The sequence below is a fragment of the Saimiri boliviensis genome, chromosome 12 (genome assembly GCF_048565385.1).
Source record: "Saimiri boliviensis isolate mSaiBol1 chromosome 12, mSaiBol1.pri, whole genome shotgun sequence".
NCBI lineage: Eukaryota > Metazoa > Chordata > Mammalia > Primates > Cebidae > Saimiri > Saimiri boliviensis.
Window position 1 is genome coordinate 4,668,948 of NC_133460.1, and position 27,627 is coordinate 4,696,574.

General features: G+C 41.5%; 1 protein-coding gene across 1 annotated transcript in view; it reads right to left on the reverse strand.

Moving 5' to 3' along the window:
* Nucleotides 1–27,627, reverse strand: part of RBFOX1 (RNA binding fox-1 homolog 1) — a 2,539,409-nt gene that overhangs the window by 669,272 nt on the left and 1,842,510 nt on the right. The window contains 1 exon segment of the mRNA XM_074383161.1: nt 5,135–5,176. Coding sequence (XP_074239262.1) covers nt 5,135–5,176 — 42 coding nt within the window.

A 27,627-nucleotide genomic window follows, 5' to 3' on the forward strand; every position in this document is an offset into this window, starting at 1 on the left:
GCACAGTGCCCCATGCCTGCTGCCCACACCTAATGCTGAGGGGATACGAGCATTTAACTGGGATCTGAACCTAAATCCATAACCAGTACTTCACCAGCCCTAACCACCCTTCATAGTATAGTATATCGACAACTATACCATCACTTTGCCATACCACAGATCAGTATTTGAATCCACACAACAGAATACGACAGTGATGCCTTTGCCTACATAGTAGTTTTAAACTAAACTTGTTAATCAGCCCACAAACCAACATCTAACACTCAAGTACGAGAGATCCCTTTGTAATAAAATATTTTATGAGTACTCAGAAAAGTGGGCATTAGAATCTCCCACTTTATGACCATACAATCTTCCCCAACTGGTAGGTTGCTCAGGGAAACAAGAAGCTTGTGGGATAATTTATTTCTCTCTTAGTTGTTAATTTGTTCATCTGTCAGTTCAGATGCTGGAGAGGTAAAGGCTGATAACTGGTTATGGTCACTGCACAACTACCACCATGACCTGTGGTGAAGCAGAAACAAGCTGGGAATACAGACCATGGATCAGGAGTGCTATCACAGATTCCACAATGAACACCTGTGACCATCTCACCAGAAGAATCCAGCCAATAATATGAATTATAAGCTCAGAAGAAGACTGAGTCTACTCTAGATTAACAAACCTTGGGATGGAGGAATGAACATGTTTCCTGCTCTATGGTTTGCTTAACAACTAAGAAACATGAGTAATTCCAATAGTTCTCTGAGAAGGGTGACCCTACTGTTGGGAGTAACTGGCTGATGCCCTTGTCTTGGGAAGGGTAGGAACCAGGAAGCTCATTGATGGTCTCTTTGGGCTGAACTGGGTACAAGGCACAGTGCCCCATGCCTCCTTCCCACATCTAATGCTGAGGGTATATGAGCAAAGACTATATCCAGGGCAGTTCCAAATTACACAAGGCAAAATACAGACAGTGCCAAGATAAGTAGAAAAGTAGGTTAGGATGGGAGATGTGACCTGTGAGATTCAAGGCTGGCAGAGAAAGCATATGTGTCAAATTCCACAAACCAGAATCCACACAGTTGCTGAGCCCACAGATGTGGGATGAAAGGAAGTAATGAAAGGTACTGGCAGAAAACCAGCACCCTGACAGAGACGGTTCCTTTTGTGACTGACTCCACTGGGTGACTGACTCCACTGGAGCACATTCTCTCCTTCCTCCAATTTAAGTAAATCCTGTTTTTGTTCAGGTGACAATGTGCCTAATCTTAGAAATGAGTCATAACTGCTGCAGCCATTGGCTGAGGTTCCAGTTCACGTTGCCAGTGATTGATGTAGATCTGGCCAATGAGATCTAAGAGAATGGTTGCAGTGAAGGATTCTGGGAATAATTTTCCCCCAGTAAAATGCAAGAGCTATGAAGGAGAAGCTCCTCTTCTCCCTCCCTCTGATGAGAATGTTGCCCTGTGAGGACCGGAAATGGGGTAGATGGCAGCCATCTTGGAAGAAGGAAAGAAAGCCCAAGGGAAGCACAGGGATTCCAAACCGCTGCAATGATACCAAGAAACTCTCAATCAACTCTGGAACTGCAAGCTGAGGAGTTATTTATTGTTTTAAATAATGCTTAGCTTTTCTCTAACTCTTAGCTTTTCTACATCTCACAGATAATAACATCCTAACTGCTAATGCTGATATAATATCAAGAGTATGTTCTACAACCAAAAATGTTCTGTAGTCAGCTGAGTTAGAAAAAGTTGTATATTATATCCATCTCTTTGTATTTCACCTTTGCACATTAAAAACTATGAGAAGTCCTGCAGTTTAAAAACAAAAACAATTTGGCTTTATTTCAAACATTGTAATTTCTCACAATAATTATAGAATCCTTGTAAAGACGTTTCAATCTCTTAAAGGTATTAAGTACTTCAGAGAGTGTGGTTTGGAAAAATTAACTGAGGCTTTGTGAGAAAAAGAAAGGAGGTCTGAAAGATCAGGTGCTGGTCTTTAAAAGCATTTAAAAGCATGAATTCTTTTAAAAAACAGTTCCTAAACAGTGTCAATCGACACAAACCAGAAAGGGCAGCTTTATCTTTCTGCATCATTTGCTGTTTCCAGGAGGCCAAGGAAAAGGAATAAATTTTACAACTATCCACTTGTATCCTTCTATTCTGACAACAGAATGCACTAATGAAGCACCCTAAATGTGACAACATGGCCACAGTCCAGTCACCCTGGATAGGAAATCTGGAAATGCATTTTGATTGCTGCGCCTAGGACACATTTTAATTGTGGCTTGCAGACAGATACCCTTCAACGATGTGGTAACTAAATAGATTTCTATTTTTCTTCCATTCTCTTTCTAAGAAAATGAAATGAGATTAAGGAAAATGCATTTCATTGAGATGGACAGGTATTTACATTTCAGTTGTAAATTTCTTTCGGAAACCCTTAAAAATTTCCCCTCCAAAAAAAAAAAGTCACATTAATAAAGGTTTTCTTTTGAAGTGATGGAAGGGCTGACCAACAGAAGTGTGAAAGGAAAAGACAGATAGAGGAAAGGAGGAAGAAAAAGAGATGGAGAGACAGAGGATGAAAATGAAGGGGGCAGAAGAAAATATCTACAGATGAGATAGCTACCAGTGCTTAGTCACACTGGGGGTCTCCCAGAGGGAAACACATGCCTGAGTCACCTGGGAAGGGAAAAACACCATTGCACTCTCTTTGGTAGTATTTAAATTTTGAACCCTATAAATGTGTGTGCCATTGATTCAAATGCATCATCTATCAATTCAAAACACAGATTCGTTTAAACAGCAAAAATGCCCATCAATGATAGACTGGACAGGGAAAATGTGGCACATATAAACCATGGAATGCTATGCAGCCATCAAAAACGATGAGTTTGTGTCCTTTGTAGGGACATGGATGAACCTGGAAACCATCATTCTCAGCAAACTGACACAAGAGCAGAAAATCAAACACTCACTCATAGGTGGGTGTTGAACAATGAGAACACATGGACACAGGGAGGGAAGCATCACATACTGGGGTCTGTTATGGCGGGGGGGCTAGGGGAAGGACAGTGGGGGGTGGGGATTTGGGGAGAGATAGCATGAGGAGAAATGCCAGATATAGGTGACGGAGAGGAAGGCAGCAAATCACATTGCCATGTGTGTACCTATGCGACAATCTTGCATGTTCTTCACATGTACCCACAAACCTAAAATGTAATTAAATTAAAACAAAAGTAATTAGAAATGGAAATTTAGGTAAATGAAGCTTTAAAGTGTTGTATTTTGTCCCTCAAATAAACTTTTATGATTTAGTGTCTCAGAAAGAGACTCACATTAAAACAAAAACAAAAACAAAAAACCAGTGAGTACAAAAGCAACCATAAACAAAGCAGTTGGTTCCCGACGTTAGAAGTGGGGCTACTGGAGTCACACTTGGGACTCAACTAAATGACCCATTCAGTTAATACCAAACCACTCCCTGAATTTATGTAACAGAGAAGAGAGTACTCCATTCTTGTACCTATAGCACACCCCATCCACAATGCTTGTCTATGGGAAATAATCCCTCAAAATGCAAACAAGCTCTTCACTACCTACTGTGTCCTTAACATGCCAGGGCAGGTGTCATTTGGAATAGAGATTTCAATGTTATCTTAATTCTCAGGAATTTATCAGGCACTCCCGGAGACAAAGGCACATATTTCTCTTTATCTAGCTCTGACCTAGTTCTGGCCAGCCATTGTCCCCATCCAAACAGGGAGAGATATCTGAAGTTGTAATACATTATTTAATAGGATGAACCAGTAATTCAGACTGCAGGAAAAAAGCAGTAAGAGAGTTCAGAAAAGCTTAAAACATCTTGAAGGCTGTTTCATGAAGAAAAGGGTCACAACTAATGTTGGCACAGGTATTCGGGAGGAAAGTGAGTAGAGATGAGGGGTTAATAGAGAGGGCCGTACTGAGATAGCGCATAAAGCAAATATGCATGAAAGAAACAGAAAACCTGAAGTCACTTTCTGGGTTTCATGCACTTGGATTCTGTTGTTTATTTAACCAAGGACCTGACAAACCTGATGCCAACAGCAACTATGAAATGGAAGGAACTCTGCAAATCATTGCCATCATGAAACTATCGTTAGGTAAATGGTCTGAAAAGTTACAGGGCAGCAAAGGAAGGGATTAGTCTTGTTTAACGGACTATTCTTATTTATTAGCCATCTTTGGGCACAGTAGTTCCCCGAAGCCAAATTTCACTGTTGTAGTTTTAAAAGCAGCATTTTCCTCTAATTTTTATAACAATTTGAAAACATGGCTATAAGGCCCGTTGTCCAGTAAAAACTGCAAATTTCTATTAGTGACATGAAAGACAAAGCAATCATAATTGAAATCTCATCCGCCGAAAACATGAACTCATTTGAAAGAAAACAAAAGGGAAGAAATCCCAGTGTTTCTCAAAATGCCACCCCCATACCAAGAAGAATGTCCACTGGGACACTCTGAAAGCAGAACAATGTCACCAAGCTCCATTTATAAGCAAACATTCCCTCCACTTATAGGGAATACTTCTTACACTAAAATACCTGAACACTAAGACAGTTTCATTTTTAAGTAAGAAAACAGAATATGAGGTTCAAATTTTTGTCTCCCTCTCCCATATACACAAATGTCACCAAAACCAAGATGTCTATAGATAATGCAAATTCTCCTAGAAAATGCCCTTGACATATTTCTTGCTCACCCACCCCAGTCAACAGCCAAAGAGCATTTTAGCCACTCAGCAAACTGCCTGGTATTCACATTATGAAGGCAGCAAGCCATCCTTTTGACCTTTGTTATTACTTAGACCTCGTGTTGTACATAAAAAGAGTACAATGATGTCAAACAAATTCCAGAAGAGAAGTATTTATTGCTGAACCTAAATCAAAAAATCTATATCTACTATAATGGCACTTCAAAAGAAGATATACTGTATTTACCAGCTCAATCAATACTAAATTAACTGGGATAAATATTTTCAACTCTACCAGTCTTAAGATGAAACCCATTACTTAGAACACATGTCTTGGGAGAGACAAGGAAATTTTACTTATCACACAAAAACGAGAATCGGGAAGCATTTTACAAGCAGGTGCACCTACCCTTAGCTGCTCTCTTTCACAATTCATCTGTTGTCTTGAAACCTACAAAGGAAAGAAGAGGGGAAGTCAGAACTCTCTGTATCAAAAAACATGAAAGAAAACACGAAATTACTTTTAATTACTCAGCTCAAAGAAAACCCAGAATTAATTAATTATGCATTTAATATTTCTTGAGGTCTATATAGCCCAAGCTTCACTTAGAGTTTGACTGTATGATTCAGAAGCACACTTAGGATAAGTCAAGAGACTGGAAAGGGGATGAGGAGAGAGATGGAGGAGGATGGGTGAGAGGCAGCATCTGCCTGGAATGAGGGCAGCTTCCCCCTTGCATGAAACCCCTGACTTTGCCCTAAAACCCGACCTTTCCCTATCTCACAGGCGCAGGAATTCCTGCATAAAAGCCCACTTGAGATGCTTGTGATAAGTCACTTGAAAACACACGGTGTCTTCTCCAATGTTTAGGGCCAGCAGTGCCAGCAGCATGCCTTGGCAACTAGGTTACATTTTATGGTCCATTTCTAATCAGAGGGTACTAATAGGACTGTGATGGGGAGAATTCTGAGGTCAATCCTTCCATCAGAGAAAGAAACCCTAATTGGTTTCTGATATCTGCCATCAGATAGAAAAGGGGGTATTAGCAATACAGATGCTACGCATGGATTATCTTTGCCCTACCCACATGTTTCACTTAATGTCCAAGGATGCTGCTTAAGAGTAGCCATGTAACTTATTATCCACACAAGAAAATACAGGTGGGTTAAGAAGGATGGGTAGAGGAGTATTACAAGATTATGCTAAGGACACAGATACAAAGTAACACATAAAAGGAAATTTGAGATACATGGTCATTCTGTGATTGGGAACCTGTGGACTCCACCTTCAACTAAAATAGTTAGGCTGAAATAAAATTTAGGTCTGCATTCACCTTTATTCTGCATGTTTCCAGTACTTTTTTAAAACCAATGAAGCAACTCCCGAATTCCAGCACCAGACAGTATACTATAAGTTTTTGAAACTTTTACTAAGGGATAGGGAGATTTAGGAACCAACTTTTGATGTATATTTTATGCATTTTGTATAGGAAGTTTCTTCTGACTTTCTCTAAAACAAAAACCAGAATATTTACTGGGATGCACGAAAGCCCAAAAGCTATAAATTAGTGCTTTTCTATGCCCTGTAACCCAGAAATAATACGAGTAAGAGCAGCTCTTAAGAAAATAAGCAGAGAGGTACACAAACATTTATTTCCTTGTCAATTAACAACAGCAAAATGTTTATGAAAAAAGAAATCATGAATATTATGTGTAATAATGGGAAAATTAAAAATAAACTATACTGATAGGATGGTATAACATCTACCATTTAGAAACATGGTTTCACACATAGAGATATGAAAAAATGCTCAAAAGACACCATTTAGTTTTTGAGAAAAGAAATCACAGAAATATACAATGTTATGGTTCCTATCTTATGTTAAAAATACAGTACAACAGGTCATTAAACAAAAGGAAGGTAGGCCAGGCGTGGTTGCTCATGCCTGTAATCTCAGCACTTTGGGAGGCCGAGGCAGGTGGATCACCTGAGGTCAGTAGTTCAAAACCAGCCTGGCCCAAAATACAAAAATTAGCTGGGCGTGGTGGTGGGCGCATGTAATCCCTGCTACTCAGGAGGCCGAGGCAGGACAATCACTTGAACCCGGGAGGTGGAGGTTGCAAAGAGCTAAGGTCATGCCACTGCACTCCAGCCTGGCAACAGAGTAAGATTCCATCTCAGAAAGAAAAAAAAAGGTAAAGGAAGAAAAAAAGAAGAAAAAACTAAAGACAGATAAATATTCCAAAAGATTAAAAAGGAAACAAGTACAATTCTATAAACATACAAAAAAGGCCCATATTGAATTGCACACACTTGAAATAGGTGACTTTATGCTACATAAATTATGTCTCTATAAACTGTTAAAAAATGAAGTGGGGAAAATTCACTAAGACAGAGAGAAATCATTGCCAGTGGACTAGGTTAAGGGAAGAGGATGAGTAGCTGCTTAATGGGTGTCGGGTTTCTATTTGAGGTGACTAAAATGTTCTCAAACTGAATAATGATAGGTGCACAACATTCCAAATATACTTAAATGCCACTAAAACATATACTTAAAAGTAGTGAAAATGGTAAATTTTATTTTATGTGTATTTTATTTTATTTATTTATTTATTTTAAAGATGGGGTTTCACCATATTGGTCAGGCTGGTCTCAAACTCCTGACCTCAGGTGATCTGCCCACCCCAGCCTCCCAAAGTGCTGGGATTACAGGCGTGAGCCACCACGCCCGGCTTTATGTGTATTTTAACACAATAAAACAAATGAAGTGAGTGGTGAGGTTTCGGTTCTTGACAAGATGTTGCGAAAACACTTCATCCTGTTTCCCCAGATGAGTGCAGCTAGGAAAACTGTACAGAATGCATGGAGCAGCTACTCGAGATCGCCAAATACTAAATAGTGGCAAGTCGACAGGGGATGAAAAGACAACCAAAATTTAAAGTACCACCAGACACCACTGGTGGTAGGTTAATTACCATCTGCCCCCACCAATAGCCCTTGGTGTGCTGCGTGCAAGGTAGCCAAGAGCTGAAAATCAGATACTCAGGCAAACAGAGACTGGGGAGAAGCATTCTGGTTTTGTTTTGGGAATCAAGAAACAGGAACCTTAATATTCAGAGAATACAGAAAATCCCCATTGTTCTTTTGTTGTTATTATGATTTCTTTTTAAAAGTTTATACATCCCCTTAGGTTGCAATCTGCAATCTCAGGGTAGTGTTCGTGTATGAACAACAGTGGCAAAGCAGTAACTGCACACACTTAACATCTACCACTGTGGTTCCAAGAAGTTGGTCAAATAATGCCCACCTTCAATTGCTTTTATTTCCTCTCTTCTCTTGACACTTGGCCCTCAATGCAGACTCAGATGAGAAGCACATGAACATGAACATTAAAAACTAATAGCCAGGCGCGGTGGCTCACGCCTGTAATCCCAGCACTTTGGGAGGACGAAGCGAGTGGATCACGAGGTCAAGAGATCGAGACCATCCTGGTCAATATGGTGAAACCCAGTCTCTACTAAAAACACAAAAAATTAGCTGGGCATGGTAGCACGTGCCTGTAATCCCAGCTACTCAGGAGGCTGAGGCAGGAGAATTGCCTGAACCCAGGAGGCAGAGGTTGCGGTGAGCCGAGATCGTGCCATTGCACTCCCACCTGGGAAACAAGAGCGAAAACCTGTCTCAAAAAAAAAAAAAAAAAACAAAACAAAAAAAAAAAAAAACACCAGCTTTCTGGGTGGAGGAAAATCACCTACATACAGTATTTTTATAAACTCCTGCACTCACCTCTATGCTCATGTGTGTATCTGACCCTAAAAAATTTCCATAAGCTTTGAGAATTGAACTAAGGAACAGTACTACCCATGTCATAGGCTGGATACATACATGGAACACACCCAGCATAACTGATAGTGAAAATAACTCCACAGAAAAAAAGCAAGAGCTATCAGCCTGAACCCAACAAGACTGATTGCTTGCTAAAACAAAAATATCAACAACTTCCATGGGATTTAAACAAGACCTAAAGTTTCATAACACAATTTTTAATATATCCAGGATACAAACCAAAATGACTTAACTACAAAGAACCAAGAAAATCTAAACTCGCATGGGAAAAGACATTCACAGAGAGCACAGATGGTGGAATTATCAAATAAAGACTTTAAAGTAGCTGTTATAAAAATGCTCCTAGCTGGACGCAGTGGCTTACTCCTGTAATCTCACCACTCTGGAAGACCAAGGCAGGTTAATCACGAAATCAAAGGATCGAGATCATCCTGCCAAAATGGTAAAATCCTCTCTCTACTAAAAATACAAAAATTAGCTGGGCATCAAGGTGCACGCCTGTAGTCCCAGCTAGTAGGGACGATGAGGCAGGAGAATCACTTGAAGCTTTGAGAAGGTGGTAGCAGTGAGCAGACCTTGCGCTACTGTATTCCAGCCTGGGTGAGAGAGCAACCCTCCATCTCAAAACAAACAAACAAAAACAAAAAACTCCTTGAAAGAATAAGAAAAAACACACTGAAAACAAATGAAAAACAACAACAACAAAACAACAACAAAACAAAACAAAACAAAACAAAAAAACAGTGTTAGCAAAGAAACAAAAGATATAAAGAACCAATTGGAAATTTTACAACTGTAAAACAGTAACTAAATTAAAAAAATAATAAAATCTCAGATCCAGCACAGTGGCTCACACCTGTAATCCCAGCACTTTTGGAGGCCGAGGTGGACAGATCACCAGAGGTCGGGAATTCAAGACCAGCCTGGCCAACATGGTGAAACCCCATCTCTACTAAAAATATAAAAATTAGCCAGGCATGGTGGCAGTCGCCTGTAATCCCAGCTACCTGGAAGTCTGAGGCAGGAGAATCACTTTGAACCTGGGAGGGGGAGCTGGCAGTGAGCCAAGATCTCACCAATGCACTCTAGCCTGAGTGACAAGAGTAAGACTTTGTCTCAAAAATAAATAAATAAAATCAGATTAAATTAAATTTCACGGAATGAGTCCAAACACAAAATGAAGACAACAGAAGAAAAATTCATTGAATTTGAATACATAAAAAATATCCAATCTAAACAAGAGAGAGGAAAAAAATTGAAGAAAAAAAGAAAGAAAGAAAGAAACTCAGGGACTGTGGAACAATTAAAAGGTACAACATTCGCATTACTGAAATTCTAGAATATAAGGATAAAGTGTTTACTGCAGAAAAAAAATTTTAAGAAAAAATGGCTGAAAACTTCCTACATTTGACCAAAGATATAAACACAGAATTTCAAGAAACTAAGAGTTAAACTCAATGAAATTCACAACCACATATATCATAATCAAACTGGTAAAACCTAAAATTAAAACACTGAAAACAGCCAGAGACAAACTTACAAGGGTGCCACAATTCAAATAATTGTGGATTTACCACAAAAATCAAAGTAAACAAAACAGACAAAAATCCAGAGAAGTCAGAAGAAAGTAACACACAGTTATTTAATTACTGAAAAAACAACTGTCAACTGAGAATACTAAATCCAATGAAAACATCATTTAGAAACCAAGGTGAAATATGAAGGTAACTAAGAAAATTCACTGCAGACAGACCTGCTCTAAAATAATTGTTATAGGCAATTTCCCAGAAATAGGAAATATGATAACTGATGCATACTTGAAACAACAAGAAAGGAAGAACACTGGAAATGAAAATGGTAAACAAATGGGTAAATGTTAATAGGTGACTGGACTCCTGAGCTCATTAAAATATGTTTAATGGCTTAAAGCAAAAAAAAAAAAAAAAAAAAAAAAAAAAAGAAAGAAAAGAAAAAAGAAAACTGCATGAAGAACTTTTCAATTTATGGATACACAATACATAAAATAAACAAAACATAGGCCAGGTGCAGTGGCTCACACCTGTAATCCAAGCACTTTGGGAGGTGGACGTGGGCAGATGACCACAGGTCAGGAGTTCAATACCAGCCTGGCCAACATGGTGAAACCCCGTCTCTACTAAAAATACAAAATTTATGGCCAGGTGCAGTAACTCACACTTGTAATTCCAGCACTGTGGGAGGCCAAGGAGGGCAGATCATCTGAGGCCAGGAGTTTGACACTAGGGCTAACATGGTGAAAACTCGTTTCCAAAAAAAAAAAAAATACAAAAATCAGCTGGGTATGATGGCGCATGCCTGTAATCCCAGATACTCGGGAGGCTGAGGCAGAAGCATCACTTGAACCTGGGAGGTGGAGGTTGCAGTGAGTCAAGATTGTGCCACTGTACACAGAGCCAGAGTCTGTCTCCGCACCACAGAAAGAAGATCAACCAAACATGACGAGTAAAGAAAAAAAGAGACATACATGGTGATAAGTTTTCTTTTTTATCTCACATCTTTACTGAGGCACAATTAAGAAATAAAAATTGTATATGTTTAATGTATTCAACTTGATATTTTAATATATGTATAAACTGTAAAGACAATTACCACAGTCAGTAATTAACACGGGTGATAAGGTTTCTGCATTCCAATTAGAGACAAAATACTGAGTCTTGAAGACTGAGAGAAAGATGTGTGTTACAATCCCTATCATAACCATCTTTAAGAAAACCTAAAAAAAATACTGATATACACCAAAATAAATGTTAGAGTAACTAGATATCTATACACACACACCTTTACCCAAACCTCACAACTTACACACACACAAAACAACTCAAAATGGACCACACATCTACATGTGAAGTATAAAACTAAATGGCAACTTGAATTACAGAGTAAGGGCAATACTTCCTTCTCAATGCTTTTCTGCAGTTTTCAAATTATCCTTTGCGTCATGCAGGGCATTTATAATCAGAAAGTATTTTAATATCAGTACTTTGCAGAAGTATAGATGTTTTTAAAAATGTATAGTAAGAGTCACAGCATTCATTTTCCTTAATAAAAAGTATATTTTATAACAAGATTAATATTTTTAACATCTGTCTTCAAATATTACAAAGATTTGCCAGACTCACAGAAGCACAATGATGACATTTAAGGAACCAGGTAGCCTACTGACCTGTGCCATGTGAAGTGATATCACATTATCATATTCCTATTGCAGACAGTATCAAAAGCAAAACCCAACAGTAGCCAAGGAAATAGCTATGCTGCCCTTCAAATGAAGCCGAGTAAGGAAAATGAGATTTGGGAATAAAGAAAAGGACATTTCAAGTAATCTCTGCAGTAGACATGTTTGTTTTCGTTGTGCTTATTTTTCCCTGCACAGCATCCCACATTGCCTTGCTTATGTTCTAGTGACAATATCCTGCTTCATGTTTTGGGTCACGTACCTTTTTCCATTTTATAAATTATTAGTAAGCTGCGCCACCACCACCATACACTGCCTACTTCCAAACCCTTTGGTTAGAAGTGGGTGTCCCTGGACACTCTGAGAGTTAACTCAGTGACATACATATCTTATTAGTAAGGTGGTCAGTGACCTCCACTCCTTTAAGCAGGGATCATCACATGCAAATCCATGCTTCCCTCACATCTCCCTCCCTGAAGACAGAGCTGCCCACTGTGCAAGATGGCAGAGTCCTATCATAGGTTGTGTCTTTTGGATGCAGCCTTGCTCATCAACCACCACCCCAAACAGGGTGTAACAATGCTCGGAAGATTCACTCAGTTATTGCTGCAACTAATGAGGCTCTTAAAAAACGTTCCTCATAGCCATTATGGGAGAGACTGGGGGTAGGGGGAGGGGGAAGGCACCTGTAATTCCCTATTGTCTCTGATGAAGAAAGGCCCTACCTATGCACTCTTTAAAAGCCAGCCTTGAAAAATATCTTAAATGTACACTTTATTAAATGTCATTTCATTTGGAAACTAGCATGTGATATTTTTTTTCTCCCATGGCAGTAATGCACAAAACCAATATATTTTATGGCCTAAATGAAAGAAAGGAAAGTAGAAGGTCGGGCACTGCTCCTTTAAGATGCTTCCAGAATCAAATACCACTCTCGAAAGGGCTGCCAAGTAAGCACTTATGAAAGGTTAGAAACTGAAGCAATAAACTTCAGCATGAGACCCTTTGCTCTCCTGGTTGAACGGGATGTTTAATAGCGGGGATTCATCTTCCCATCTCCCATCTTCATTTAGCCAACAGGGCCAAAGATGCTTTCTCACACTCAGCCTTTTTCATCCTTCTTCTGACTTTGAGTCCTCTCTTATCAGTTCTTCCCACTTTATTCCGACCCTATTTCCAGTCTGAGTTTCCCTCCCACACATCATACTAGCTCGGCAAGAAATGGAACTGAGTCTTAGGTAGCTTTCCTTTTCCAGAGATGAATACGATGTTTGCAATTCACTTGTTTCCTCATGCATCCTTTCATAGATGAGTTTTTACCCACACACATATACATGTGCATATGTACATACATGTATCCCAAGCACCTTGTGGAGGTGAGACACTATTCTAGGTACCAGAATCCTAGGTACCTTGAAATTCACTTGTTTACTCATGTATCCCTTCATATATAACTATTTGTCCCCTAATGCACATGCATATATATGCACACATATCTCAAGCACCTTCTGGATGTCAGACACGGTCCTAGGTACAAGAAATACAACAGCAAAGAAAGCTGCTGCATCTATTATCTAGGTGGGGTAAAACATGATTCTATGGATAATTATGATACAGAGAACATTTGTACAGTGAAAGCATAAGATGTGCTCACAGTACATAAGAGGTGGCCAAACTTGTCTCGGAGAATAGGAAAAGGTGTTAGTGTATTTTGTTTTTGTTTTGTCTTTTAGACAATGTATCCAAGGGAAGAATGAAAAAATACATATATTCAGAGGAAAGGTGGGGGGATGTGTGGAAAGCTCAGTGAGATTATGGAAGTACAATAATTGAATATGGCAAAAGAGTCAAGAGCAGGAGGGAAGTGCTGAGAGATTAACTTGCATTGGGGAAAGTAGGAGTCAAAAGAAGTAGAAGACACACAATAAATGAATGGATAAATAGATGTGCATGTTTTCATGTCTGCAATAATAGAATGTTGGAAAATCCAGTCTTCAGGACAATTGTGAATCACTTAGAAGGACAACACGGGACAAGTCTAGCAGCACAGAACTCAATAAATCAAATCAATTGGTAGCTGTGACTATCTCTCAGCTTTGCTGTTTTTGTGATCATTATAAATTCTTCTGAACCAAGATGGCATTTTCCTGTAAACAAATGCCTCCAAGTACCTAGGTGAGACCTGCAGTTTGCCTTTTCCTTGATGCATTTCAGGATTATGACACAGATTTGACGCACGTATCTGGGTACTAACTGCCTAGCACCATGCTGATGGAATAGGGTACACATCGAAATGACAAGTTCCTACATTTTATTTAAAAGACAAAACTCAAAGCAGAGGAGCAGTGAATAAAATGAATATGATGGTACAGGGTCACAAGTGATAGAAAAGAACAAAAACAGGGTTCCGGGGGTACTCACAGGCGAGGCACCAACCCAGGCTGCTAGAGAAGGGGAAGCAGTGGAGGAGACGGAAGTCAGGTGTTTCTGGAGGTGAGGCCCTCTAACTCCTACTGAGTAAGTCGAGTTGGGTAGGCAGATCACCCAAGGATACAGAAACAAGACACTGCAAAAGGCACAGTCAAAAGCCAGACAAAACAAGGCAAGAACACCAGACTGCGGGGGTGGAGAGTGGAACTCTGGGCTTATAAAACATGCAGGTTTTGCTCAATTTTAACTATGCTGTTAGGAAAGTAATTGTTTTAATAACTAACGAACAATTTATTTATTTATTTTTGCGATGAAATCTCACTATGTTGCCCAGGCTGGAGTAGAACAGTGGTAAAATCTCGGCTCACTGCAACCTCCATCTCCCATATTCAAGCAATTCTCCTGCCTCAGCCTCCCGAGTACCTGGTATGCCAGGTGCCTGCCACCACGCCTGGCTAATTTCTGTATTTTTAGTAGAGGTGGGGTTTTGCCATGTTGGCCAGGGCTGGCCTCGAACTCCTGACCTCAAATGATCCACCCACCTGCGCTTCTCAAGGTGCTGCAATTACAGGCGTGAGCCACCACGCCTTGCTTTAATCACTTTTCAGTGAAGTAAATTTCACACTAACAGTCATTAAAATGTATCCGATATTAATAACATGTCATAAAACGTGCTACACACTTCTAATGATGAGCTCGGTTCTCAGATCTTTATAAGCAGCTAACAAATGATTCCATTCACTGATTTGATTTTAGCTCCATCTTACAGGTGAAGAAACTGAAGCACAGACTGAGTGAATCCCTGAAACCATAAAGATAGAAGGTACTCAAGAGGGAATTTCCATCCAGGTGGTTTTACTAGGGTTTCTCTCTGAATCACGGTTGTACACACCTTCCCCAGTCAGGGAAACCAACCAAAACCAGGAATACCTACCTTGTTAGCCTCCTTCCCTGATCTGTGCCTCACCTGTGCTTAGCAGGTGCTCATTAGCTACTCTGCCCTGCTAACATGCTGTTTACACACTCCTGTTTCTCTACAACAAGACATGCACTGACTAGCTAGTGTTCTGTAATTCCATAAAACACATACATTTCTATACTTGGCTTCTTGAAGTAAGTATAGTTTCCACCAAATTAGATTTGGTATAATTTCCACCAAATTAGATTTGGTATAATTTCCACCAAATTAGATTTCTGGGGCTAGGCACGGTGGCTCATGCCTGTAACCCCAACACTTTGAAAGGCCGAGACAGGCGGATCATGAAGTCAGGAGTTCGAGATCAGCCTGGTCAACATAATGAAACCCTGTCTCTACTGAACAGACAAAAACTTAGCTGGGTGTGGTGGCACACGCCTGTAATCCCAACTACTTGGGAGACTGAAGCAGGAGAATCACTTGAACCCGGGAGAGCGAGGTTGCAGTGAGCCCATGAGATGAGATCATGCCATTGCACTCCAGCCCAGGCAACAGTGTGAGATCTCATCTCAAAAAAAATTAAAAAAAAAAAAAAAAAAAAAGTTTCTCTGATACCAAAACAATGGTCCCTTCTATAGATCCAGTTTTCTCACCAGTGGAGACTGGAGGCTCAGGAATAAGACGAGGTAAGTCCAGTCCTTGTACACCACCTATGTAATGTTAGCCATGTTATATAACCTCTGCAGGCAATTTCCCCATGTGTACCAGAGAGGTAATTATGGTATCTGCATAGCCTCTAATTTTGTTGAGAGCATAATCTATTTGAATTACTAAGCAAAGCACTTAGCACATTGAAAAATTCAGCAAATACCAGCAATTGGTATTCAAATTAATGTGAAAGCCAGGAGGTTTTCACAAGAAGCACTGGGTCAAATGACTTGGGTCTAAATCCCGGCTTTGTTTCCCAAGAGGCCTTGTGAATTTGGCTAAATTGATGCCACTTTTGGACTACCAGATTCCTTTTTTAAGAAAGGAAATTACGAAGGCAACAGCTTCCCTGAAATTGTGAAAGGTTTGATATTATCTTTTTCAGAAGGGTGGATAAATGGGTACTGTTTCGAGGGGGCAGCTGACAGTTGTCACAAGGCAGAAAGTTCATTTCCTTTAATTCAAAGGTTCCTCTTCTAGGAATCTCTTTAGCAGAGTGCAAGGGTGAATGGGAAAATAAGGACAGTGCTTGTCATAGAAAAGACCCAGAAATGAGAAGCATGTCAATGTCCACAAGTAATGAAATGGTTAACAGAACTGTGGTTCAGACAGGTGCCTGACTTACACTTCTAATCCCAGCACTTTAGGAGGCCTAGATGGGCGGGACAGATCTCCTGAGGTTGGAAGTTCGAGAACAGCCTGACCGACATGGAGAAATCACGTATTAAAAAAAAAAAAAAAAAAAAAAAAAAAAAAAATTATCCGAGCATGGTGGTGCGTGCCTGTAATCCCAGCTACTCGGGAGGCTGAGGCAGAAGAATCACCTGAACCCGGGAGGTGGAGGTTGATGTGAGCCGAGATCACACCACTGCACTCCAGCCTGGGCTACAAGAGTGAGACTCCATCTCAAAAAAAAAAAAAAAAAGAAAAAGAAAAAAAGAAAAGAAAAGAATTGTAGTTCACCTACATTAGGGGTTGAAAACCTTTACTCTTATGAGCCAAAGAGCAAATACATTGGACTTTGAGAGCCAGAGTCTTTGTCTTTGCTGCAGGTACTCGGCTTTCCCATCATGGCGAAAAAGCAGCCATTGACAATGTGTCAACAAATGGGTGCCACTTTATTCCAATAAAACTTTATTTACACAATCAGGCAGTGGGCTGCCTTTGGTCCATGGCCATAATTTGCCAAACTTTGATCTGTACTATGGGATACCATGGATCCATTAGAAATTGAGTGATTTAAAGAAGGATGTCTATGATGAAATAAAACAAAACCAAGTTAAACCATCTTTAACCTATAATCCACTCATGTTTACAAAGCTATGTATACACACACACACACACACAGAAAAAATATCCATTTATCCATGGAAAAAAGTCTGGAATGATAAACAACAAACTTCGAACAAAAGCACAAGAACCATGTCCTGGGAATCAGAGCAATAATGGAGAAGAAGGGGGGACGGGTGAAGCTAGTTTTCTCATTTTTAATCTTGGGTTCTGTTGTTTTACTTCAACTTCTTGCAATGAGCATGCATCACTTTTATAAAACCATAGGCAGAACAGCCATAATAATATAATTTAAATGGCTGAGTTATAGGATTACCATAATAATTAAATGAGATGCTATATTTACAGCATCAAAGCCAAACCTGGCCCTGAATATAGAAAGTGTTTGATTAACGGTAGCTATAAAATAACTCCCCACAGCTTCAAAAGAGTAAATGGGTGGCTATCCTCAAAAACAAAAAACAAAAAACAAAAACAAAAACAAAAAAAAACAAAGCTCCAATTCTGTAGGGATGGACATTACATATTTTTCTGTGGATTCTCTTCAGTAGAAAAGTAAACGTACAAACATTAAATAGAAAGAGAGAGGTCAATTTGCCTAGTCTGCTTCTACAGCCTCATATGAAATATTTATTATATATCTGAGCTTCTAAAGGCCTGAAATCTTTGAATATAATACAATCCTATAATCCAACATAGGGTTGTAATCATATCCATTGCTTTCTGCAAGTGTATCACACAATAAAGTGTGTCCTCTGATTCTAAGAAAATTTTTTTTTTTTTTTTTTTTTTTTTGGAGACAGAGTTTCGCTCTTGTTACCCAGGCTGGAGTGCAATGGCGTGATCTCGGCTCACCGCAACCTCCGCCTCCTGGGTTCAGGCAATTCTCCTGCCTCAGCCTCCTGAGTAGCTGGGATTACAGGCACGCGCCACCATGCCCAGCTAATTTTTTGTATTTTTAGTAGAAACGAGGATTCACCATGTTGACCAGGATGGTCTCGATCTCTTGACCTCGTGATCCACCCGCCTCGGCCTCCCAAAGTGCTGGGATTACAGGCTTAAGCCAGCAAGCCCTGCCCGAAGACAAGATCTTTCATCTCAGATAAGCAAACACAGATCCCACCCCTGGTCACGGCAGTTGTTTCTTTTTGTCGTAAGGGATAAAAAAAAAAAAAAAAAAAAAGTACGTTACAGTAGTAAGTAGTTTAGGATTCAGGAAAGGAAGTGAGAAATAATCAATTAAAAAAATAAAAACAAAAAGTTACAACAATGACTTAAGTCAGCCATGATTAATTAACTCAATTCTGGCTCATGTTACATAAACGAAAAAAAAATACACTTGAGAGCCCAACTTGGAGAATCCACCCAGCTCTCCCATGAAGTTTTCATCTTAACATTGGGGAGGACCATTAACTGCTGCAAAAATGTTTTCTGGTTTTGAAAGGATGCCAGCTTTGGAGGGTTGAGGGAGACAGAGGAAAGAGCCTGACAAGGCTAAGTACTAAGTAGGAAAAAAATAATAATAATAATGGATTTGTTGTTATATGTAAACTTGTAGAATAAACCCAAATGCTGAAAGCTCTAACATATTTCATTTATGGATAACAGTCCTTGGGAACACTTTATAGAGCACATCTTACAATATCCAAACGCTTAGTATTTTTAGCACTTGAATGAACTATGGTGTGGTATCTTCCAGGCAGGACAAAATATTTAGTGAGCACTTCCTCTGCTGTTTCTTTAAAAAAATCATACAGTTTGGTGATATTGATACCAAAATCAAGAGAATCCCTGTTCTGGTTATAAGTCACTAGAGAGATGCAAGTGTCGTTTATCTGATTAAAGTGATGTCGGAAGTCAGGATGCCCAAAGACCTTGAACAAACCTCAAATTACAGGTTTTAAAGAGTTGTTGTTTTCTTGGGAGGAAATGCTTCTCACACTTGCTGTGCCATGCACCCCACTTGGTAAAGACCCCATTATCAACGAAAGAAGTTCCCCTGGTTCAGGCAGATGGATCAGTCAAACATTGAGCAAGATGTGGTAACCACAAGCAGCACGTGGCCAAGATCCCCTTCCGCCTCCCACATGTGCTGTCTGAGAGAATGCAGTCTCACGGAGTTGTTCATCTCAGGCTTGATGCTGGCCTTCAAATTAAAGGGCAGCCCCTGGCCATGAAGAGCCTGACTGGTCTGACACATGTAAGCACCTTTACAAGCTAAACCACAAAATGTCTTTGCATCTGATACCTTACAAGGTGGAAGAAACACACTGCCTGTTATTTATTCTAATAATAAACCATTACCTCGGGCACATTTTTATTCTTCAGATTTAATAAGGTATTTTGTGAACCGAGGCATAGGAGGGTTGGAGAAAACAATTGTAGTTATTACAAAGATGATTTCTATTTGTTTCAGCAGCAAAAGCAATCACCATTTCTTTCCTTCATAATCAAGGGTTGTAATTGCCCTCCTTCAACCCCATCCCAACCCCTTGCTCAGCCCAAGAAAATTCAAGCAACACTCACCAAAATGTCCTGGATAACTAAAAAGGCTGGCATGCTTCCCTGAACCGGTCTCCTGGGACCATCATTACCCTACAGCCAGGAAACTCTGACTGTGTAGAATGAGCATCTCAACAAAGATTTTCCCATCATCCCCTTCTCTATATCCAGAGGTGGGAAAGAGTGTAAAGGGGAGGGGAGGTGGGGGATTTACATACTATTTGCATATCTCTACTTCAATAGAATATATGCTCAAGACATTTTCAAGTTAAGATGTTTTAACTGGACTTTTTTCTTTTTCTCATTGGATGTTACAGAGCTCTAATGATAATTTTATCAGAAGTTGATAATTTTATAATCTGCATCCCAATTAAATAGATTCAGCACAGACACATAGGCCATGGCCTTATCTGCGCAGTCATCTTGATCATATTAATTGAGAGACATTTGAGAGGCGTCTAAAATGCAGCGCTTGAGAGAACAAATTCTAAAGCCAGACTTCCAAGGTTCAAAGCTCAACTCAACTCCTTATTAGCTTTGGAACCTTGAACAAATTCCTTGCCTGGGTCTACCCACGTGTCCCACAGGGTCATCACACGATTTGAATGAGTTAATATTTGCAAACCAATTAGAAGAGTTCCTATCACACAGAAAGCACTATATAACGTGACTTTTCAATACAAGAAAGTGAACTGAATTCAGCAGTCCATCTGTGGTGGTGGTGCTGTGATTTTTCTTTTCTTAAGGTGACAGTGACTGGACCTGCCTCACCATAGGCTTAGATGAAGAGCAGACAAAATCACAGTTGTCGGAGAGGTATGAACCAGAGTGACTCAATCTTGAATAGGGGCTGGGTATATTGAGGCTAAGACCCTGGGCATGGTGGCACATGTCAGTAACCCCAACTATTCAGGAGGCTGAGGCAGGAGAATTGTTCAAACCCAGGAAGTGGAGTTGGCAGTGAGCCAAGATCGCACCGTTGCACTCCAGCCTGGGTGACAAGAGCGAAAACTCTATCTCACGGGGAAAAAAAAAAAAAAAAAAAGAGGCTAAGACCTACTGGGCTGCATTCCCAGAAGGGCATTCTAAGTCACAGGATGAGCCAGGAGGTCAGCACAAGATACAGATCATAAGGACCTTGCTGATAAAACAGATTGCAGTAAAGAATCCAGCTAAATCCCACCAAAACCAAGATGGCCACAGGAATGACCTCTCATGGTCCTCACTGCTGCACTCCCACTGATGCCATGACAGTTTATAAAAGCCTTGGCAACATCATGAAGTTACGGTACACCGTCTAAAAAGGGGAAGTATGAATAATCTACTCCTTGTTTAGAATACCATCAAATAACCAGAAAAATGGGCAACCAGCAGCCCCAAAGGGCTCATCAGCCCCTCATCCACTCTATGAAGTAGCCATTCTGTTACTCCCTTACATCTTAATAAACTTGTTTTCACTTTACTCTATGGATTTCCCCTGAATTCTTTCTTGCGGGAGATCTAAGAACCCTCTCTTGGGATCTGAATCGGGACCCATTTCCTGTAACACAGTGGTAGAAAACCAAGATTTTGAAAAGTGGCTATTGCTTCTGAAAGCTTTGTGCTGAGATACTAAAAGTCTACATCTACAGATTATAGAGAATGTCCAAAGAAATAAATCATGTAACAACTACAAGGCTATCATGAAAAAAAGAAAATGTCAAGGTGAACTAAGTCCCATGGGACCAATTTTCCAGATAAGGCAATGGGAATACAAGTCCCTCTTTCCTCTAAGGCACCCCAGGTCAACAACTCCAGGCTGTGTATCCATGCTATTCTGACTTTCACATCTGAAGAAATATTCATGTAAGAGGTTTTTTCCATTGCTGATTTCTATGACTTTACAGAATGTTATTATTAAAGAAATGGGAACAATTCCGTAGCTTGAGAAGCTCGAGGAGTATTCATTTTCTAATTTTCCAGTTCAGTTGTCTGAAAGGGTTGGCTGGGTGGTGGTGGTGGTTGTTGCTGTGTGTGTGTGTGTGTGTGTGTGTGTGTGTGTTTGTGTCTGTGTGTGTGTGTGTGTGTGTGTTCACATTCTTCCTGGAAAGCTTAATGGAAGGAGTGATGGAAGACGTACGCTTCATACAAAATGAACTCTTAAAACCCCCAACTTAAGGAATTCTAACTGGAAGGACTGGATTCCCAAAAGTTCTGTTAACAATGAGCAGGTTTTCATGTTAATTGCTGGCAATTTAAAAGGAAAATCTAGGTCACCTGGCTGTTTGCTTTATCATCATCAGTATTAATTAGACACTGGAAGTAATGACTGAGCTCAGAGAGCTCTTCAGATTTAAAATAATAATAATAATAAACCAACAGGGCAGAGCTTTACCTTCAGAAAGAAAATATTTTCACAAGTAGTGTTCGGGAAGAAACTGAGTGGGAAAATCTTGCAATTAAATTCTGCAAATGCGCTCTGAAACAATCCCAGGGGAAGTTTTATCTGTACTTAATATTCAAATAAATATTCTTATTGTGTGCAGTGCATTCAATAGGGTGCATTCTATTTAATTTAAGTATCTAACGTGATCCGTATCATGAGGGATAATCACAGGGAACCATGGAACCCTTTAACTTGGATAAATGGCCAGCGCCACAGCTGAACGGGCACTCCTGGGTAAGGAAGGAAGCAGAGGGTGTAGGATCCCAAGTACAGTTTTCCCTTGGAGTACCCTGCAGGATCATAACACTCAAAGTGAGACTGAGGACCAACAGTACTGGCACCACCTGGGAATTCGTTATGAATGCAGTATCCCAGAGGCTGGATGCAGCGGCTTGAACCTGCCATCCCACCACTTTGGGAGGCCAAAATGGCTGGATGGCCTAAGGGTACCAGTTTGACACCAGTGTAGCCAACATGGCAAAACCCTGTCTATACTAAAAACACAAGAGTTAGCTGGACGAGGTGGTGAGCACCTGTAATTCCAGCTACTTGGGAGTCTGAGGCAGGAGAGTCAACTGAACCTGAGATGCAGAGCTTGTACCGAGCTAAGCCTGAGCCACTGCACTCCAGACTGGGCGATAGAATGAGACTCCTAACTCACAAACAACAGACAAACGAACAAAAAACCAAGAAAGAAATGCAGTATCTCAGACTCTACCCCCAGACTAAGTTAATTAGAATTTGCATTTTCCGAGACTGCTCCCCCAAGCCCCAGGTAATTCACAATAAATCTACAGGGGTACCTGATGTGAGGTTTCCCCACTAAGAGGCGAATCTCTGCTCTTCTACCTCCCAATAAGGAGGGCCCTCTGATAGCCTCACTCATGTGTCTTCAACGCCACAGGTACAAAAACGTTGCCACGGGTCTCCTATGGCTATTTCACACAGAAGTTAAAATGTCAAGGCTCTGTAGGCAGCCTCATCTGCTCTTCCTGCTCGCCATCCATCTTTCTGAAGTGCCCCAGAGATGGTCACACCCTTTCATCCAGCTGGAGCCCAGCAAGGAAGAAGTGGGAAAAAGCAGAGGTGAGCGGCTCTCTTCATCCCCAGACCCCATGGTGCACTGATTATCTCCAACCTTAGCCCCCTCTCCTCCAGCACCAACGTGGTCCCTTCCAGGCATGATCTGGTTTTCTGCCTTTTCATCCTACACTGACTTCTTACAGGGACCTTACCCAGGAGATAATCTCATTATCATTATCCCCTTAAATAGGTAAGAGGACTAAGATGTGGACAGGCTAAACAAGATGTCCCAGGTTAGGAAGACCCAGAGCCAGGAGTCAAACCCCGGATATTGGAATCCAGAGCCTGCAATGAGAATCACCGAAACAAGGTGCCGCTTCTCCAGGGACAGCACTCAAGCCTTATCTCCCCAATGGAGACAAATCCAAGTATTCACTAAGTGTCTAATAATACGCCTTGCTTTTATCTTTTTTTTTTTTTTTTTTAGACAGTGTCTTGCTCTGTTACCCAGCCTGAAACGCAGAAGCACAATTACAGCTCACTGCAGCTTCCACTTCCCAGGCTCAAATAATCCTCCTGCTCCAGCCTCCTGAGTAGCGGGGCCCACAGGCACGTGGCTTTTTTTTTTTTTTTAAGTAGAGATCACTTGCTATGTTACTCAGGCTGCTCTCCGGATCCTGGCCTCAAATGATCCTCCCACCTCAGCCTCCCAAAGTGCTGGGATTACAGGCCTGAGTCCCCATGCCCAGACAGCCCAGACAAAATGTCTTTCTATTGCTCAATAGGGAGCCAAGCCCCAGAGCAGCCTCCCTTTCTTATCAGCTTTTGTTTGTTAAGTTGCCCCACAGGGAGCCATTCTCTGTCTTTAAAGTGATCCTACGCATGTCACTCATGATGTCCATCTGTGTCCTCTTATATAAAGTTCACATTCACCGTTATTTTATTTTTTTGAGACTGAATCTCACTCTGTCCCCCAGGCTGGAGTGCAGTGGCACATTCACTGCAACCTCCACCTCCCAGATTCAAATGATTCTCCTGCCTCAGCCTCCCTAGCAGCACAGACTACAGCTGTGCACCATCACCCCGGGCTACTTTTTGTATTTTTAGTAGAGACGAGGTTTCACCGTGATGGGTAGGCTGGTCTTGAACTCCTGACCTCTGGTGATCCGCCCACCTCAGCCTCTCAAACTGCTAGGATTACAGTGGGTGTGACCCACTGTGCCATGCTGTTCTCAGGCTTTCAAGGAGGAGCTAAGGCAGGGGTGGCCTCCCTGTAATCCCTAAAATCAACACTTCCACCTCCTCCTGATCAGAACCTGCTCGCTCTACTTTCCTTCTTCTTCCCTTTGCTCTCTCATCTCTCCACTCAGCCTCACCTGAGGATGAGAGGAGAGGGTTGGCATTCCTTTCTCACCATCTGAAGGCAGGGATAGTGTACAGTCTCTACACCAGGCGTCCCCAAACTATGGCCTGCGGGCTGCATGCGGCCCCCTGAGGCCATTTATCCCGGCCCCCTGTCGCACTTCAGGAAGGGGCACCTCTTTCATTGGTGGTCAGAGAGAGGAGCACAGTATGTGGCGGCCCTCCACCGGTCTGAGGGACAGTGAACTGGCCCCCTGTGTAAAAAGTTTGGGGACGCCTGCTCTACACAGTAGGTGCTCCTGCTATTTTTGCTGAGTTGATTTCCAGCCATTTAGTTTTACGCCCGCTGACTCACATTGTCTCTCAAACTGAAGCGGATCTCTTACCAGCCAGGAGAGCCTCTTCCCTAAAGACACACACGCTCTCAGCGGCAGCAATTTGAGAATCTGGAAGTGAGACAAGTTTCCCACAGGGGCTATGCCCCGAGCCTGAAGACATCAAACGCATTGTTAGTTCAGGTAGACCCAAGGTGGGGGTGTCTCGCAGAGGGTTAAGGGAAAATTTGCCACGGACAACAAAAGAACAAGTGAAATTCAAGGATGAAACTACTCGAAAATCAACTGTGTGTTCACTGGAATTATTAGATTATCATCTTTAATTCCATCAAGAAATTATTAGACAGCTTGGCAACCAGAAGGGGATGAAAAATGCTCTTAAAAAAAAAAAAAAGAAAGAAAAAAGAAAAGTAAGAAATAGAGAAAGAAACAGCTATCGATGGGGAGATGTTCCCACATAAGTTAACTAATCTGTAATTTGCTCATGACCATAGGTTTTAATTTTTTTCATTGAGATGGGATTTTTATTTATTTGTGTTCTGAGATGAAGTGTTGCTCTATCACCCAAGTTGGGGTGCATTCTGATCTTGACTCACCACAACCTCCACCTCCCAGGTTCAAGCAATTCTTGTGCCTCAGCCACCCAAGTAGCTGGAACTACAGGCTCCTGCCACCATGCCCACCTCATTTTTTGTTTATTTTCATTTTTTAGTAGAGATGGGGTTTCACCATGTTGGCCAGTCTGGTCTCAAACTCCTGACCTCAAGTGATCCACCCGCCTTGGCCTCCCACAGTGCTGGGATTACAGTTGTCAGCCACCACACCCCGCCAAGATGAGATTATTAAAAAACAATAATGAAACTCTGATTCTGAAGGGGAACAGGAGGAGGAGACACTATCGTCATCCAGAAGTTGCCAGCAGCTTCCAAGCCACTAAATGCAAAGGAGAATCAACTTTCTTCCCCAGATGCGAGCAAAGCCATGAAGGCATGCTAACTTGTATAACAAATGCTTCAAATAACAAGGAATTCCATTCCAGCAATTTGGCTGCTTGAGAAAGCAATACCTCTGTAATTATAGTCACGAAGGAGAGATGAGTTAGAAGTCAAGGGAGTGCAGCTCCTGGGTGTCCCGCAGGCCAGCAGGGACCGCCTTGGCTTACATGTGAACCAAGTCCCAATGAACACAAGCCATCTGCATCTTCTGCATAGTGCGTAAAACATGGGATGCTATTTATGGGTAAACAGTATTTAAGAAATCATAATAGATAGCATTTATAAAGTACTGGGGTATCTCACCAATTCCATCACCATTATTCAACACATCTGCCCAATGAGGTTGATACTGCCATTTTTTTTTTTTTTTTTTTTTTTTTGCTTTGAGACAGGGTCTTTGTTGGCTCTCCTTGAGTGGACTGGCACAATCTTGACTCATTACAGCCTCCGACTTCTGGGTTCAAATGATTCTCCTGCTTCAGACTCCCAAGGAGCCAGGACAACAAGCACACACCATCACACCCGGCTAATTTTTGTACTTCTAACAGAGAAGGAGTTTCACCATGTTGGCCAGGCTGGTCTCAGACTCCCGAACTCAAGTGATCTACCTGCCTCAGTCTCCCAAAGGGCTGAGATTACGGGTGTCAGCCACTGCCTCCAACCATGATACTGCTTTTATCTCTACAGTGTGGTGAGAAAGGTTAAAAGCTGCCAAAGCTGACATAGTGAGTAAATGGAAGAGACAGGATTCCAGCCCAGGCAGCCAAGCTTAGGGTCTACTTTCTTACCTGTGAGGCAGTGCTGCCTCTCTACGTGCAAAGCTGTAGCCACTGTCCCACAGCAGACCTGCAATTGCTTCCTCTCCACCCAGTTTGCAATGTTTTGTTTTGTTTTGTTTTGTTTTTCAGACGCAGTCTCGCTCTGTCGTCAGGCGCCAGGCTGGAGTGCAGTGGCGAGATCTCGGCTCACTGCAACCTCTGCCTCCCGGGTTCAACCAATTCTCCTGCCTCAGGCTCCCGAGTAGCTGGGACTACAGACGCGCACCACCATGCCCAGCTAATTTTTGTATTTTTAGTAGAGACAGGGTTTCACCATGTTGGCCAGCATGGTCTTGATCTCTTGACCTCGTGAGTTTTCCACCTCGGCCTCCCAAAGTGCTGAAATTACAGGCATGAGCCACCGTGCCCAGCAGTTTGGAATCTTATTTACCACCCTGGCTACCTCCTTGGAAGAGGCAGCATCAGAGACCATGTGATCCCTCATCTCCCATCCCAAACCAGCTGGGTCAGAAAGGTCTTCTCCATTAAACTCCACACACCCCATGTCCTTTCTTATTTTATTTTCCAAGATAAATACCCACATTCCCTTCCATTCTTGGTCAAAAGATGATGATTGGATTCCTTTCCTTATCCTTATCATCTCCTCTAAGACAAAGGAAAAAATGTGTGGTCTTCTTTTTTTTTTTTTTTTTTTTTTTGAGACGGAGTTTTGCTCTCGTTACCCAGGCTGGAGTGCAATGGCACAATCTCGGCTCACCACAACCTCCGCCTCCTGCGTTCAAGCAATTTTCCTGCCTCAGCCTCTCGAGTAGCTGGGACTACAGGCATGCAACACCATGCCCAGCTAGTTTTTGTATTTTTAGTAGAGACGGGGTTTCACCATGTTGACCAGGATGGTCTCGATCTCTTGACCTCGTGATCCACCCGCCTCGGCCTCCCAAAGTGCTGGGACTATAGGCGTGAGCCACCGAGCCCAGCCAAATGTGTGGTCTTGAATCAGGGTTGAAGTCAAGTCCTGCACCTGCCTCTGATTCGAGGGCCTTGAATAGACCCCATAACTTTGCATAATGGGTTGA